The sequence below is a fragment of the Odocoileus virginianus genome, chromosome 17 (assembly GCF_023699985.2).
Source record: "Odocoileus virginianus isolate 20LAN1187 ecotype Illinois chromosome 17, Ovbor_1.2, whole genome shotgun sequence".
In the NCBI taxonomy this organism is placed as follows: Eukaryota; Metazoa; Chordata; class Mammalia; order Artiodactyla; family Cervidae; genus Odocoileus; species Odocoileus virginianus.
This window is the reverse complement of record NC_069690.1, coordinates 12,969,148-12,986,024: the sequence shown is the minus strand read 5'-3', so window position 1 is coordinate 12,986,024 and position 16,877 is coordinate 12,969,148. Positions and strand designations below refer to the sequence as shown.

At 49.6% G+C, this 16,877-nt stretch overlaps 1 protein-coding gene across 4 annotated transcripts in view; it reads left to right on the top strand.

Annotated features, from left to right (window-relative positions):
- Window positions 1-16,655, top strand: part of HNF1B (HNF1 homeobox B) — a 61,275-nt gene extending 44,620 nt beyond the window's left edge. For all 4 annotated transcript variants that reach the window (XM_020885205.2, XM_020885204.2, XM_020885203.2 and 1 more), the window contains exons 7-9: window positions 4,015-4,209; window positions 7,458-7,576; window positions 16,503-16,655. In XM_020885205.2, coding sequence (XP_020740864.1) covers window positions 4,015-4,209; window positions 7,458-7,576; window positions 16,503-16,523 — 335 coding nt within the window. In that variant the 3' untranslated portion in view covers window positions 16,524-16,655. The remainder of the gene's footprint in view (window positions 1-4,014; window positions 4,210-7,457; window positions 7,577-16,502) is intronic.
- Window positions 16,656-16,877: the final 222 nt, after the last annotated feature.

The window sequence follows — 16,877 nt, the reverse complement described above, 5'->3', positions numbered from 1 at the left end:
CCCAACTAGGGATTGAACCTGTAACCCCTGCAGTGGAAGTGCAGAGTCTTAACTACGGGACCACCTGGAAAGTCCATGGGCTTCCTTCTTAATGGGGAATTCTGTATGGTCAAATGAGACCTCTTTGGCAGGCGGTGAAAACATACTGAGAAGGAACTCTGCAGGAAACTGTCATAGCATCTCTGAGCCTTGACAGATTTAAAGAGAAATAGATTGTTTATGCCCAGGCCTGAAGATAGAGCAAGGCGTCAGGTCCTTCCCGCCCTGGGGGCTCACCTCCCACAGCCAACCTGTCCCTATCTATCACAGATGGGCCCTTTCAGCGCAAGAAGGCTGCCATGGGTGTGCCTGTGGGTGCCATTCTCAGAGTAATGATGTTGATGCGTATTCAGTGTATTTTCTGCCTTGTGTTGACAGCTCAGGCTAAGTCTTCCCTGTGATCCAGGAAGCATCCATGAGAGGTTTTGGGGGAGAGCTCTGGGAGGTATATTTCCCATCTTTCTTCTCCCCTGGGGATCAGCTGCTGTCTTCGTGGCCTCCCTGTGTCCAGCGCCCACATGAACCACTTATTAATTTGTTCCTGCCTTTTTCGCTTCTCTATCCACTCTCCCTAAACCTTATCTAGCCTCAGATCATTTCTGAATGGATGGACTTATGTGCTCCTTGAGGGCAAAACAGAGCCAGGCCCATAGGAGTCACCTGAATTTATTGAATGAGTACATTTGGCCCCCTCTCTGTCCTCAGCTGCTGGGAAACTGATACCCTCCCCACTTAGTTTTATAAAAGGAACCTTTAGAGGTCTCACAAAATAAAAAAGGTATTTTAAATTTGCTGCCTTTTCATGGGGCCGTCTCCAGGAATATGGTAACCACACTAAAACCAGGGTTTGAGAATGAGATCAGATTCCTGAAATCAGCTTGCTTGACTTCTAGGAGATTTTATTAAAAGGCCCATGGATAAGATATTGCATCTCTATTTCTACAACCAGAACTATACACAAACTGTCCCACTTACCATCTTTCTTTGCACCTCCAGCTTTGGCTGACACACGTGGTTCTATATTTTCTTAGGCACTATGTGAATTAAGATTTTCCCTGGAGCTGTTACACATTTTTTTTCATTTTGCTCCTCCTAATTTTTTGCACCTATAATTCTCTACCTTCTCACAATAATCTTATTCTCCTATTGCAGACAGCCAATACCAGAGTGCACTGACCTTAGATGGGTGTGTGTGTGTGTGTGTGTGTGTACTTGGAGTGGGGAAAGCACGAAGCATGATGAGAGGGTCACCACCAAACTTTGTTGAGACACACAGTTCTACCCCAGGGAGTGTCAGGATGAAGAATCGGTTATGGAGTCCAAGCTTGTTCTGCTGTCTGCACCACAGGCCAGTAAATCGAGAGACGAGTTGCTGAGCAATAAATAGCCAACTCCTGTTCTGTTGAGTGTGGCTTCCCAGGTGGCGCTAGTGGTAAAGAGCCTGCCTGCCAATGCAAGAGACATGAGACAAGGGTTCGATCCCTGGGTTGGGAAGATGCCCTGGAGGAGGGCATGGCAATGCGCTCCAGTATTCTTGCCTGGAGAATCCCTTGGACAGAGGGGCCAGGTGGTGGGCTGCAGCCCATAGGGTCGCAAAGAATCAGACATGACTGAAGTGACTTAGCACGCACATCCTGTTGAGTATGTGGGCCCTGGCTGGTCACTGCAGAGGCCCAAGGAGAACATGATAACACACTCCCCAGCAGTGCCAATTCATCATTCCCTGCTCACCTGTTGGACTGGATAACATGCTTCTTAAGCAGGAACCAGTGCCCAGAAAACAGATGGGAAAGCCAAGAGTCACACTCCGCAGGAGCTCGAATGACATCAGTGGCTTTCCATCCTGGAACTGAGGCACATTAGGGGCACAGCCTGTGTTGAAAATAAAATTCCTGGGCCTCACCTCCAAAGGGTCTGACTCATTATGTCTTGGGTGGGGCCGAGGAATGTGTATTTCTTAAAGGGCTCCCCAGGACAACTCAAAAACAATAGGCTGGTTGCAGAACTAGGTCCTCCAATGTCATCCACTCTAGATGGCATCATTTGCTTTTCTAGGCAGAGACTTCCTGAAAAGAGCAGTGGCGATGGGCTTGGGGAGAAAACAGCAAATCCATGGGGCTCCCTTGGAGTCTGAGACCTTATGGGAAAGTTAGGAAACAGGAGATCAAGGTGTCAGGTGAGACAGCGCCTGGAGGAGAAGCTGAGCCCCTGGGGAGTAAGAGATAAGCTGTTCTGAGTGATCAGAGGACCCCTCCTTCCCAGCCCCACCCAGGAGAGCCAGGAGGGGGCTTATTCCCCTTCCCTTCTCTGCTCACCTTTTAGGTTTCTGATAACAGTATCAGCTAAAGCTCTGCGCAGGCCATTGTTGAGGCCTCTGTGATGTCCCCACGGAGCATTTCCCCCTCCTGTGAACCTGCTTATGGAACCCTCTCCATCTCAGGAAAGGCTCTTAGGTGTCTTTTCCTGCATCTACCTAGAAAAGAGATCTTTTTTCTGGGTTTCCATCTTCAGCTTGTTCTAACCCTCCCCCCACCATTTCCCAGAAAAAAGTGAAACAAAGTGGAGTCACTCAGTTGTGTCCAACTCTTTGCGACCCCATGGACTGTAGCCCACCAGGCTCTTCTGTCCATGGGATTTTCCAGGCAAGACTACTGGAGTGGGCTGCCATTTCCTTCTCCAGGGGATCTTCCCAATCCAGGGATTGAACCCGGGTCTCCCTCATTGCAGACAGGCTCTTTACCATCTGAGCCACCAGGAAAGCACCCCCCCCCCCAACAAAATGAGGTCAAATCAAAGGAACCTTGGCAACGCCAAGAAAGAAGTTGGGAGTATCTTTCCCCTCATCCTCCCATCCCCAGCCCCACCCCACTTCAGCTACCTGCCCCAGAATCCCGCCCAGGGAGCCAATGGAGGGTGGGTACCAGGGACCTGATCTTGGCAGCACTGGCCCCAGTTCTAAAGAGACCTCAGGATACAGACACAATACAGAACCACAGAGGTCCCCGTCCTCCAGAACAGAAAGATGGCAACACCTACTGTAACCACCAGCCTTCAACTTATTACTTCCTCCTTCCAGTAATGTGGTCCTTTCATTGCCACCAGCCCTGTGCTGCCAGATAAGACACACTCACTTCACAGACTGGCTGAGTCGCAGTGTTTTATCCCCTCTCCGCTCTAGTTAAGAGAATGAGCATCTGACCTCTCTCAGGTCATTGCACAGCCGGCCGAAGGAGGGTCTTCAAGCTGCAAACCTCTAGGACTGTGGAGGAGGTTTTGTTTTTTATCAAAACATGGGCCCCTGCACACTCCTGCCCCCTGCTGGACAGACATATCTGGGTGGTAATCTGTACCTTAGAGTGGACGCCTTTAACTCAGTCCTGAGTGCACCAGGGCAAGCCTCCCTCAGAGCCAGGCATGGATGAAGTGGGCAGATATGCTGCTGTGGTTGTTAGGTCGCTCAGTCGTGTCCAACCCTGCAGCCCCTTGGACTGCAGCACGCCAGGCTTACCTATCCTTCACCGTCTCCCAGAGTTTGCCCAAGTTCATGTCCACTGAGTCAGTGATGCCATCCAACCATCTCATCTTCTGTCATCCCCTTCTCCTGCCTTCAGTCTTTCCCATCATGAAGGTCTTTTCCAGTGAGTGGGCAGACACAGAACACTGCAACCCCAAGGGGGCTAAGTTTGGGAGTTCAAAGGACAACTCTGGGGAACCTTCAGACCTCAGTCAGGTCTGTTGAAACCCCATTTCCATCTACAGCTGTCTGTGGAATGTGGGCGAGTCACCTTATCTCTCTAAGCCTCAATTTTTCGGTCTATAAAATGGGTCTATAAAAATCACTTCCTGGGCAATCGCTTATGTAATGGTCTCAACCCAGTGCTGGCAAACAGCCGGGGCTCGGTTGCTGACTGTTCAAGTCTGTTCGCCTTTGCTCACCCCTGAAGCCGTCTCTGATCCTTCCTCTCGTTCCCACAGGCCTCAACTCCTCCCAAGCTCAGAGCGTCCCCGTCATCAACAGCGTGGCCGGCAGCCTGGCAGCGCTGCAGCCCGTCCAGTTCTCCCAGCAGCTGCACAGCCCTCACCAGCAGCCCCTCATGCAGCAGAGCCCCGGCAGCCACATGGCCCAGCAGCCCTTCATGGCTGCGGTGACGCAGCTGCAGAACTCACACAGTAAGGCCCCGGCACGTCGGGGAGGGAGCGCCAAGGGGCCTCAGCAGCCAGCGGCTTCACTCTCTGGGTCTGAATCATCTTGGAAACTTCCTGATTTGGTCACTTTTCCCTACCTGTGATCAACCAAGACAATTTTTTTCCTTCATTTTTTAAAAAATGTGTTTGGCTGCACTGAGTCTTCGTTGCGGCACATGGGCCCTTCAATCTTCATTACAGTACATGGGATCTTTAGTTGCAGTGTGTGGGGGGATCTAGTTCCCAGACCAGGGATTGAACGTGGGACCCCTGCATTGGGAACATGGAGTCTTAGCCCCTGGGTCACCTGGGAAGTCCCAAGACAATCTCTTAAGCACAACTCTTACGCGATGCTGTGCCTTTTCTGGTCCTCTTCTTAACCCCTGGAATTCCCAGGGGAGATTTTGCAGAGGACAGTTAAGGCTGATATGGGAAGAGAAGCTAGAGATAGCGATCTGGGGAGGTAAGGTAAATGTGGAACGAACCCATGCCCCCTTTCCCACCGTGGTTCCCATGAAAGAGATCCTCAGGCAAGCACACCCCTTTTCCCAACGAGCCTCAACTTAGCCTTTCCAGTCCAAAATTCCAGACAGCTGTTATCAGATGATCAGACTTGGCATATAACTTGCCTCCTAACTGTCTTCTCTGAATTTGAAAAATCTTCCGGAGTCCCCACACTCTCCGATTTCCACACCCCAAACGTGTCTAATCGAGAACCATCAACATGGGTGGAAAAAACCTCCTGTACACAGAACGTTAGAGTTTCTGCCCCACACAGAGAGGCTGCTTCCCACTCCCGATGTTTTCACCTCCCCTAAGATTACCTTTCAACCGTTTAGCTTTGGGGGTGCTTTTGCCACACTGAGCAGCATGTGAGATCTTAGTTCCCCAACCCAGGATCGATCCTGTGCCCCCTACCTTGGAAACATAAGATCTTAACCACTGGACCCCCCGGGAAGTCCCCTTTTCAACCATTTACTTCCCACCCACCCCTAGCCCCCATTTCTCCCCTCCTGAGCCCCAGAGCCCCAGCCCTCTGGCTATGTCAGGCTATAGGCCCTTGCCTCCAAGTCTGGGGAGAGAGGATGGGGAGGATGGTTTTCTGTCTTTCAGCACAACCCCATGGACACACCTGGGCTGCCTCTGGAATAGAGCAATAGTCTTGCATCAGACAGGCCTAGGTTTAAATCCTGGCTCTGAGCCTTAGCAGCTATGTAGACGGTGGTAATTTCCTCAGCCACTCTCAACTTCAGTTTTTTCATCTTAAAATGGAAATAGTGTGCATGTGGAGTCACTATGAAAGTGAAACAAAAGTAGGTATGAACTGTGTTTGGTAAGCATTAAGAGTTATTAAAATGTGGACTTCCCTGGTGGCCCAGTGGTTAAGACTTCATGCTTCCAGTGCAAGGGGCGTGGGTTTGATCCCTGGTTGGGGAACTAAGATCCCACATGCCATGTGGCCAAAAAATTTTAAAAATAAATATTTAAAAAGAGTTATAAAAATGCAAATAGTTATTTATTAAGGGTGTCTAATAGGAGGAGGCAGGGGTAGGAAAGAGGATTTCAGTTTCTCCTCTGGCTGCGAGTCTGAGGGGCAGCGGCTAAGCTCAGCCTCCTTCTACGCTCGGTGCTCCATCCCGCCCCAGGCCTGCAGAGCTGGTTTCTGCCTACCATCTCACATTCCAATCACATTTTCGTGGCTTTTAAAAAATCTGCCACAGCCTGCAGCAGAGCCTGGGACCACATGTGTTACACTGTCCCTCCTTCCCGGTCCTGACAGTGTGCTTCCCCCGCCTCACCTGGGCAGGATTCCTCAGCGGCGAGGCTTGGGTGGGACAGTCAGAGAGGGGTCACCAGCGACCTGTGGACTGCTGAGGCCCCGCTGTTCTGGCTGGCTCTGAAGAGAGAGCTCGTGGGGCCCTAGACCAGGAAATAACCAGCCTCCCACCAGGGGAAGGACAGGCTGAGATGGCAGGCTGTGACCTTCACCCCCATTCCCTACTGGAGGACTCCTTGGTAGAACAAGCTGGTCCCTCCCTCAAGGCCAAACATCCACATGCTTTCTGGGCTGGTCATGTGACCTGGAATTTACATGAATCTGATGGATGAACTAGCATGAGTCAAAGGTCCCAGATCTGGTGGACGCATACTGGAAAAACAAAAAGTGAAAACCACATGCTTCTGGAGCTTTTGTTGGAATCTAGGCTCAGGGAGCTTCCCTGATGGTTCAGACGGTAAAGAATCTGCCTGCAATGTAGGAGATGTGGGTTCAATCCCTGGATCAGGAAGATCCTCTGGAGAAGGGAATGGCAACCCACTCCAGTATGGAGAATCCAATGGACAGGGAAGCCTAGAGGGCTACAGTCCGTAGGGTCATAGTCGGACACGACTGAGCGACTAACACTTTAGTCCATCGTACTTCATTTGTGTGATGTCATAAGGCATTTTAGTGCAAACTGGGACAGCCCAAAATCATAGTAATGACACCCATGTCTACTTAACAATTATTAATCAATCTACAATTCCTAGCATGAGACCTGGGACTTGAGTCACTACAGAAATAGTAAGCAAACAGGCCAGCTCCTTCATTTTGCCAGCTCCTAAGAACTTTTTCATACTTAAATTCTCAGCTGCACCACATATGCCCCGGGATCAGTTGTGTTTTGGGGTTTTGTTTGTTTGTTTGTTTTTGAATATTTATTTATTTATTTGGCTGTGCCGATCTTAGTTGCAGCATGTGGGACCTAGTTCCCTGACCAGGGATTGAACCCTAGCCCCATGCGTTGGGAGCATGGAGTCTTAGTCACTGAACCACCAGGAAAGTCCCAGGATTACTTGCTGTAACCAGGCATCCACTACTTTGAAAGTCGGGGGGAAAGAAGTGCTCCCACCACAGAAGCACTGTCCTCCTCTATATACCAGGCACTGTGGAAACCTATTTATCTATTTGGTAAAGTGCTTTAAACATGATCTCTTTTAATCCGACAACAGGTATCATTCCCATTTACAGAGGAGGAAACTGAGGCTGACTGAGTTGATTAAGGAGCCAGGATTTAAACACATGGCCATTCTTTTTGATCACATCACACTGCCTTGCCCAAACATAACTACCGCCCACTGCCACCCCCTTTTATCTGCCTGGGGAGAAAGGAACAGTAGTGTGGGGTGAGGGATGGCCTGTAGCTGTGCTTACAGTCTTGCTCCTCGATCTTGTCTTCACTCTGTCTCTGCAGTGTACACACACAAACAGGAGCCTCCCCAGTATTCCCACACCTCCCGGTTTCCATCTGCGATGGTGGTCACGGATACCAGCAGCATCAGTACCCTCACCAGCATGTCTTCCAGTAAACAGGTAATGCCGGCAAGAAGGTAGGGGTGGGGAAGGGATGACTATGACTACTGATGTGCAGAGAGCGTGACGAGTGTGGACTCAGCCTCAGTGTGGTCCTTCTGAGGCTCCCCTGGTACTTTCTAAAAGAATCCCTGAGGTCACAAGGCAAAGAAGATGGGCCACAGGCTGAAGGGGCTTATTGCTCCCCTAGCATCCCTAACAAGAGCACGAGAGTAGCGGGTGCAATCCGCTGCTGGAGACTGGATTATACAGAGCCTGTAGGCACTGAGGTTGAGGATCCCCAGTGGATTGGTCATGATCCATGGACAGAGTGTTTCCGAGGAGGTCTCAGAAAGTCAGACCCTCTGGAGTCTCATGCTTTGCAAGAGGGATCCCTGAGGATTTCCCATCAGTTAACAAATAGAGAAAACGAACAGTGAGTCAGAGGTCCCGAGTCTGATTCACCCAGTTCAGAACTCATCCTGAACCCCCAGTGCTGTAAGCTCCAGAAAATGACCCAATTCTGCCAACCCACGGGGACTCCCCAGTAGACAGCCTGGCCTTACCGGGGGCCTGTGTTCACTTGGTGTTTTATAGAGAAGCTCAGAGTAAGCTTCCTGGTGCATTGAAAGTGGGGAATCCAGAGGCTTAGTCACCATTTCAGTTGATGACTAATTCCCACCTCCACATACCTAGAGGGAGGGGATGAGGGTTAAGATGACCTATGGTGAAGCCACAGCTTGGGCAGCTGGACTCAAACGAGACGCTGAGAGTTAGGAAACAGGACAAGACGTCTGAACACAGGTCGCAATTCCAGAGTAACACAATAGGACCTTTTAGTAGCTGGGGTCTGTGCAGTGTGGGAACTGTTTGGCCTTTATTGATCACTAGATAAGTAGGTGACAACCTTGAACTTCATGTCAGAGGCTCTTGGCAGCATTTGGTCCTGTGGATGGTCTTTTTTTTTTTTCCCCATCAAATCACACTTCATCCAATGCCATGTGCTCCTGAGCAAGTTCTTTCATGGGCTCAGCCTTCTCTGTTCTTCCTTTGCCCCCATTTCTTCCTGGTCCTGCAGTGTCATGAAATAGGTGGATTTAGTTCCTGGCTTTGCCACTTGGTCGGTGACCTTGACCTCCCTGAGCCTTCGCTTTCCTCATCTCTAAAACAAGTCGTGGCATCTACTTGTTCTGCGGATTTGATGATGCTGTGTAGATTAAGTGCCTGGCACATCTTGGGTGCTGAAACACACATGACCTAGTCCCTCGGGCTGTAGAATGAGGTGGGGTAGGGAGGGAGAGGTGTGTGAGACCCACTTTGCTACCCTTCTCTCACCCATTGGAAGATGAAAGGACAGCCCCTGTTGCCTGCCCTTCGACTCCCATGCGATTTCCCACTCTTTGTAGTGAGCAGGGAAAACATTTATCTGTGCTCACCAATCTCAATCAGGGGGGCAGCCAGGCGCAGCAGCCCTGCTTGGGAATACCTTCCCCTTTGAAAGGTTTATCAATCCATCTGCCGCTTGGGCAGCCCTGGACGGGGCTGTGATTAATGATTCCTGTCTTTCCCAAGTTGACTTTGATGCTTACTTGTTGAAACAAGTCCTCTGCATTCAGGAAATGACCTCTTAATCAAAACGCTTCGAGATGCTCTCTGAGATGCTGTACCAGCCCCCATACGGGACCAAGTGGCCAGCCGACCTTGATGCCACATGAACGACCCTCGAGAACTACTGTGAAGTCACCTCGAAACCCCCAGACATTTCAAGAGTCTGACGATAGACTCACAGTTCTATAGGATGATGACAATGACATTCAGTAAGGCTAACACTCTTCGTGTAGTGCTGTATGGTTTATGCTTCTCGTGAACATTATCTTGTTGTTTTCTTTTTGCCAAAACCTCCTAAGAAGTACAAAGAAATAAACCAAGGCTCAGAGATGCAGGGTAACCTGCCCAAAGTCACAAGAGATAATATGCTGGGACTGAGCTTCCAGACTTTTGGCCTTAGATTCTAAATCCTGGACTTTTCCCACTTAAACAGTGCTCGTCTTCCAGTACCGATCTTTCTTTATTTTTCACTGCACTGGGTCTTCATTGCTGTGTGCAGGCTTTCTCTAGCTGCAGCGAGCAGGGACTGCTCTTCCCTACGGTACAGAGGCTTCTCATTGAGGTGGCTTCTCTTGTTGCAGAACATGGGCTCTAGGGCTCATGGGCTCCGTAATTGAGGTGCAGGGACCTAGTTGAGCCAAGGCTTGTGGGACCTTATTTCCCAGACCAGTAATCAACCCTGTGGCCCCTGAATTGGCAGGCGGATTCTTAACCACTGGACCGCCGGGGAAGTCCTGGCAATACCAGTCTTTAAAATGCCCATGGTAATCACTGCTCTTGTGGTATGTAATAGTCAGGACCAAGAGTGAAAATTAAACCTGCATAACTATATTCCAGTCAGGAAACTTTCTTGCTTCAAACAGCAGGAAAAGAGAGGCTAGGAAAGACGGAATGAAATGAGAGGGTGAAGACGCTGCCTCCTGGCAGCAGGAGGAACCCAAGGTGAGGAAAAGTTTTCAGGCTCTGTTCTGAAGGTAAAGGGTCAGAAGTGAGTTTCAGAAGGGAATTGGTGGCAGTTCTGCTTTTTTGTTGTTTGAAAGTGTTCTTTTCCAAAAAGAATTTCAAGACTATTGATAGGAATCAGGGGCCCATGACGTAAGGAGAGGAAGATTCCTTGGCCAAATGTGTTGGGAGAACGGCTGGGTTTAACAGAAACCCCACAGGACAGGGCTTCTCAGAATCTCTCCTGTGCCAATGTGGGCATTGAACCGGGACCCATCCCGGGCAGGGCTGCTTTAGAGGCATCATAGAATGCTAGGAAAAGCCAACGGGTCTGAGCCAATCCTGGCTCCTTCATACCTGCTCCGTGACCTTGGGCAGTTAATTCAGGGCTGTGAGTCTGTTTCTTCATCTCTGAAGGGGAAGCTCCCCCCTCCCTCATACAGAATATTCAAAGTGCCTGAAGATCATGCCTGGTACTGAAGTGACATCTTCCTCCCTCTTCCTACCCGTTTCTGTCTGTAATCCCTTAGAAGGCACCTTCCATTAGCTCCTTCAGTATTGAACTCACTGCTTGGTCTGCACGTGGTCAAAGGAGGTTCTGACAATAACATATCTCAGGGTTAGGACCATCTCTCTGGCACATCCTGCCTCCTGGGCCAGGGCTCCAGATCCCTGCTTCCCACTCTCCTGCTGCACAAGGTTACCCTTTCACCCACCTCCCAGGAAAAAAAGCCAATAGTTCAGGGCTTTTCAAAGCACCCAAGCCCTTCGTGTATGGCCAAATGCCTGGGCTTTAGTAGATGTTCAGTAAATATGAATGAGTGAGTGAATGAATGAATGAATTCAAATCTAGCATTTTTTTTTTAGTACTTCCCATTTGCCATGTAGCACTCCAGGTGCTTTTCCATCTTACCTTTCCTGGCTAAGCCTCCTGCAAGGTAGAAATTTTTATGCCTAATTTACAGAGCCAAAAATGGAGGTTCAAAGATGGGGCGGAATCTGGCTAAGCATACAGGATGGTAAATCTGGAGCTAGAGTTCCAGTCTTTGGTTCTTCTCACTCCAAATCCACTCAACAACACTCACCTTCTAAGATCCATTTTAAAGTGCTCATAAAAATGACTCAAGGTTATGCTGACCTGAGGGTAAAGCCAGGATTTGACCTTGTCTCTCAGTGTTTTCCATTGTCAAGACAGGCATGCCGCAAGACCTTGTGGATCATGTTTCAGAAACCTCAGGTTGGAACTTTCTTGCTGGGAATCCTTGGCAGCTACTGCCCTCTGTCCCTTCCAGAGCCTGTCTCCCGCCCCCACCCCCACTCCCAATGAGTCCTGGCGAGTTACCATCTGAGTGGGTCTCTGCCTGAGCCTCCTGCAAAAACAGCAGCCCTCCAGCCTGGAAACCAGACCACAGCAAGCACCAGCCTTGGCTAGAACAAGTGTGGGCAGGCTGTGAGCAGACTCCTGTTTCCGCAACTCTACCCATCGCTCCACTTCCTAGTTTATATAGAGAGAGGTCAGGAGAGGACCACCCCCTCACCCCACCCTCTGCCCAGAGCAGTCACCCATCAGGGGTGCTGATGAGAAGGAGGTGGGCAGCTTCATCATAAGTCCCCTGAAGCTGCACCCACCCTGCCACCCCCTCCTACCCCTTCCCCACCCACTCCCGACCTTCCCCACTGGTGTGAGGCAGTGTGGGCTTGACGGTGAAGAGTCACTGTGGGAATTAGACAGACCCCGTCCCCAGCTTCTGCCACTTTCTACCCATGTGACCAAAGGCGAAGGTCCAGCCTCTCTGAACTTCAGTTTCCTTACCTGTAATATGAAGATAACGATTCCTCCTTTGTGGGATCATTGAAAGGGCAAAATGCAATAAAACTTGTAAAACACTCAGCTCAGTGCTTGGCTAGGAACACCTAGTCTGTGGCAGCTGGGTCAACCTTGGCTTTCCCTAGGGTAACCTTGGGTGTCTTTCGAGCTTAGGAAGGAGGATTTTAAATGGCAAAGGGCATTTATTTCCCCCTGGTGTCCCACTCAGAAGATAAAAGGCAGTAATCTTACATAGTGGGTTTTCTGTTGAGACATCCTGGGCAAGTCACTTAAAAATCTCTCTAAGCCTCAGTTCCCTAATCTAAAACACTGGAAGTATAGTCATTACTTGTAATGAACAGAACTATCATTAATCTAACTTAATAGATTATTAATAATCATCTGTATTCACTGTCTCCACTTCCTCACCCCAAATTCTTCTTATTTTTATTGAGGTATAGTTGCTTTATTCTCAGAGTTTCAACATAGCAATTCACAATTTTTAAAGGTTGTACTTCATTTATAGTTATTATAAAATATTGGCTGTATTCCAGTATCCATGCTGCACATTAGATCCTTGTGGGTTATTTATTTTATTCATAGTAGTTTGTACCTCTTAATCTCCTCTCTTGTCCCACCCCTCTTCCCTCTCCCCACTGGTAACCACTGGTCTATTCTCCATATCTGTGAGTTTGTCTCTTTTTTATTATATTCACTAGTTTGTTGTATTTTTTAGATTCCACATGTGGTGACACCATACAGTATTTGTCTTTCACTGTCTGACTTATTTCACTAAAACATGATGCCCTCCAAATCCATCTATGTTGTTGCAAATGGTGAAATTTCATTCTTTTTTATGGCTGCATAGTATTCTATTGTATATACCAGGGTGGGGGGCTGGTGTACAGAGACCTGTACACCCCACAGTTCTCTCTTAAGCATTCCAGGCTGGCTTTTGTCCTCACATTCCTGAAACCCCTCTTGTCCAGCTCATTAATATCTCCACATTGCCAGATCCAGCGTCTTCTCAATCTCTATCTTTGACATAGCCAATCACTTCCTCTTTTTCTCTCTTGAGTCTTAGGACATTACCCATTCCTGGTTCTCCTCCTGTGGCACTGGCCACTCCTCATTTCCTTGGCTGCCAGCTCATCTTTGCAACATTTACCAGTTGAGGGGCCTTGGTACTCATTCTTTGGCCTCTTCTCCTCCATGTTTATTCCTGGGTGATCTCCAGTCCCATGACTTTGGATCAGATGTACACGACCATGGGTCTTATCATTCTATCTCCAGTACTGACCTCTCCCTTCAGGGCAGATTCACAAACCCAGTGCCTCTTTGGCATGTACAGGTGCATGCCTAATATACCTTACCAGCATCTCAGATCGAATCTGCCTAACACAGCAGCTCTACATTTTGCCCCAGTTTCTCCTGACCCAAATTGCTTTCTGCTTGGACTTGTCCATTTCCAAAAATGCCATCTGTTGTTCAGGTGAGACTCCTGAGAGTACCCACGATCATTTCACACCCCGCATCCCACATCCCGTCCATCAACAAGTTCTGCTAAGGGTCCTTTAAAATGCATCCTCCATCTGACTGCTTCTCACCCACCCCATTAGTCTTATGCTCCTGCAGGAACTCCCCATTCCTGCCCCACAGGGATGGGTGTGCTCTATTCTCCACTCAGAAGCCGGAGTGGTCTCTGAGAAAGGAAAACCCATCATGTCACCCCCCCACCCCCGCCCCTGTCAAAAGTCTCCACTAGCTTCTGGTTGTAACCAGACTGAAGCAGAGACTTCCAAGACCCTATGTGGTCAGACTGAAGCCTCTCCTTCCTCTGTCCCTCGGCTTCAGCCAAACCAGAGCTGAAGGGCTCCCACAGACTTCTGCTCCTGCGGTACCTTCTGCTGGAATATACTTCAGAATGCATCTTTGCACGTGCTTGTTGCATTCAGCTCAAATCTCAAAGAGTGGGGGAATCACCTCCCGACCCCCCCCCCTACATAATTTCTTCCCTCTTTCCTCTAGTCTTTGTGACCTTTTACCTTGCTTATTTTTCGAGAGTGTTCATCTCCTCCTAAACTTTTATGTTATGCATTTCTTAACTCATTCATTGTTCAAAACTCTCACTAAAATGTCAGCTCAGTGGGGGTGGGGACAGAGTCCTGTTCACAGCTGCATGCCCAGCTCCTGCGAAAGTGCTGAGCGCAGGGAAGGCCCACAAAACCGTGTTAAATGAATGAATGACGATTACCTGCCTCAAAGGCATGATGTGAAAATTCTGTGGAATGATGCATGTCAAGGCGTTCCTTAGCAATGCAGCCTGACACACAGTAGGGCCTTTGTAAATGTCAGCTCTTCCCATTACGGATCAGATCTTCTTAGGGTGAGGACGTCCTTAAGAATCCTCCAGCCGCCCCACCCTCCGGACGGAGGGCTCTGTAGTCACTCAAGAACCCCCAGGCAGGGTCCCCACGGGGCTGGCGGAGCCGGGCCTATGTTCTGAGGGAGCCCAGCGCGCCCCTTATCAGATGTTTGTGTTTAGACTCTGAAGGGGGCAAATAACTCTAGTTCCTTTGACAACATTTAGGGCTCTGCCACCATTTTATTATGTGAGCAAACATTTGATAGCTGGGAAGCCCATCCCTAATGACAGGTCATAGAATCTCGCTGGCGTCTGCTTATCTGTTCTTGGTGTTTGCTCTTCCATTGAAACCTGTAAGGTCACAAGCCGTTTTCTCTCTCCTCCACCTGAAATCTGAAAATTGGAAAAAGCTTGATAGTGAGGAATAAAGAGACTGGAGAGAGCAGGGGTAGGTGAAGGGAGAAAGAGGAGGCAAAGGATATCAGAGGACCCTGCCCAGGGGCTCAAGAATGCAGAAGGGCCAGAAACCTGTCTCTGCACATGGACGCAGCACTCAGCCCCACTCTGAGGAGCACTGGGGGGTCGGGGGGTGGGGTGGGGGACGGGGAGCAGCTCAGACAGGGGCACCCCAGGCAGCTTAACAAGGACAGTTGTACCAGCACCGTGGGGAGGACGGCATGACTAGCAGCCCATCTAATCCTTCAACCACCTTCATTATAAAGGTGGGGAAACCAAGGCCCAGAGAAAGGACTTTGGACAAAAGCAAAGCTCATAGGGACTTTTCCCTGGAGGTCCAGTGGCTAAGACTCCACACCCCAAGGCCAGGCACCCGGGTTTATCCTTGGTCAGAGAACTAGATCCCACATGCTGCAACTAAGAGTTCTCATGATGCAGCTAAGACCTGGTGCAGCCAAATAAATAATAAATATTTTAAAAAAAAAAAAAAAGAATAACAAAGCTGATAGAAGGCTCTTAACCTCGGTGTAATGTAAAGAACACCAGCTGGGAGGTCTCCCAGAATTGGTTTGAAACTCTGGCCCCACACTCTCCTAATTCCAAAACCTTGGGCAATTCCTGGACTCTCTTTGACCTTGCTTTCCTAATCTGTAAAACGGACATAATAGCAGCCCCATACAAGGCTATGGCTGGGAGAACTGGTTAATGGGATAATAGTGGGATAAGAGGCCTTTAACAGTGTGATAGATATGTGAACGTGTTGTGTGTGTGTGTGTGTCTGTGTGTGGAGGGGGGAGTGACTGAGGCGGGGAGTCTTGAGAAAATGAACCGTTAAGTCAAAGGGCAGAACCTTCCTCTGAGGTGACAACTAAGGGGAAAGGGAAGAAAGAGAAGCAAAGCGGGGGAAAAGGGACTCCCGGAAGGAAAACGCGAGCTCTAATCTTCCATGATAGTTGAGATGAGCAAGGCCCGTGGCTCTGGGAGTGGAGGCTGCCCCACATGGGGGTCTGGCTCTTCTCAGGGACTCCTCCATGCTGGCTGTCCTGCCCCAACCCACCCAGAAGCCTGGTCTCAAAGGCCTTTAGCCCTTGGATCCCAGTCCTCTGATTTCTTGTCTTGCTAGTAGCAAGCATTATAGAAAGCACTTTGCAAATTCCCACACTTCTTCCGGGTGGAGTGTTAGTACGTGGTGATTTTCTCTTATGCTCTGTGACCTTGGGGCTGATCATAGACCGGCAGCATCAGCCCAGCCTGGGAGTTGATTAGAAATGCAGGTTCTTAGGCCCAACCCCTGCCCGCTGAGTCAGAATCTACCTTTTAACAAGATCTCTGCTACTCCATTTGGGAAGGGATCTGGGGGACCCCTGCTCTTAGAGGTCTTAGGAAGAAACCCTTACTTCCTTCAAAAGCAAAAGCTCCCCATCCAGCTGTCATTGCCACCAAACTGAGCAATTTATAAAAAGCACTCTCACAGGAAGAGGAGTCCCATTTCAGGATAAAGGTCGGCAAGTTATGACTATCTCAAGGCCATTGGCAATTCACTTCTCTCTTGTGAGGTGGCCAAGGAATCCAGCTCCTAGATGTTCCTAAAGGGTGTGTGTTTCAGAACCAGCCCTACAGGACTCTGAGGGCATGGGGTCCCCACACCTCCAGCCTCCAGCTCTTTGCTGGTTGAGTTGGGTCTCAGCTCCCCCAGACAAGCCAGACGCTAGGGGCCCAGGTCCCCGCCAGAGGCACACAGCTGAGCTGTCTCTCCTCTCTCTCCGCAGTGTCCTCTCCAAGCCTGGTGATGCCCACACATCACTTACTCTGTGCACAACGACAAGGACCCTTCTTTTCCACACCGTCACCCTCCGGGCAGCTGTCACGGAAAAGCGCAGCGACCCGACACGCAGCATCTGCGAGAGGTCCCTGCTCACCTGCTGTCCTGCCGGCACCTCGGACGCTCGCTCTGAGAGGCGCAGCCCCTTCTATGCAGTATTGTCACGATGCCTCTCCCAAGAAGTCTGGTCTGTCCTAGAGGCAGGAGACACAGAAGCGGCGGAAGAGGAAGAGAGAAAGCCGTAGCGTCTGCATCACTCTCTTTCATCGAACAAACTGAAGTGAAAACTTGAATCTGTTACTGAAATGAGAAGAGGAGGACA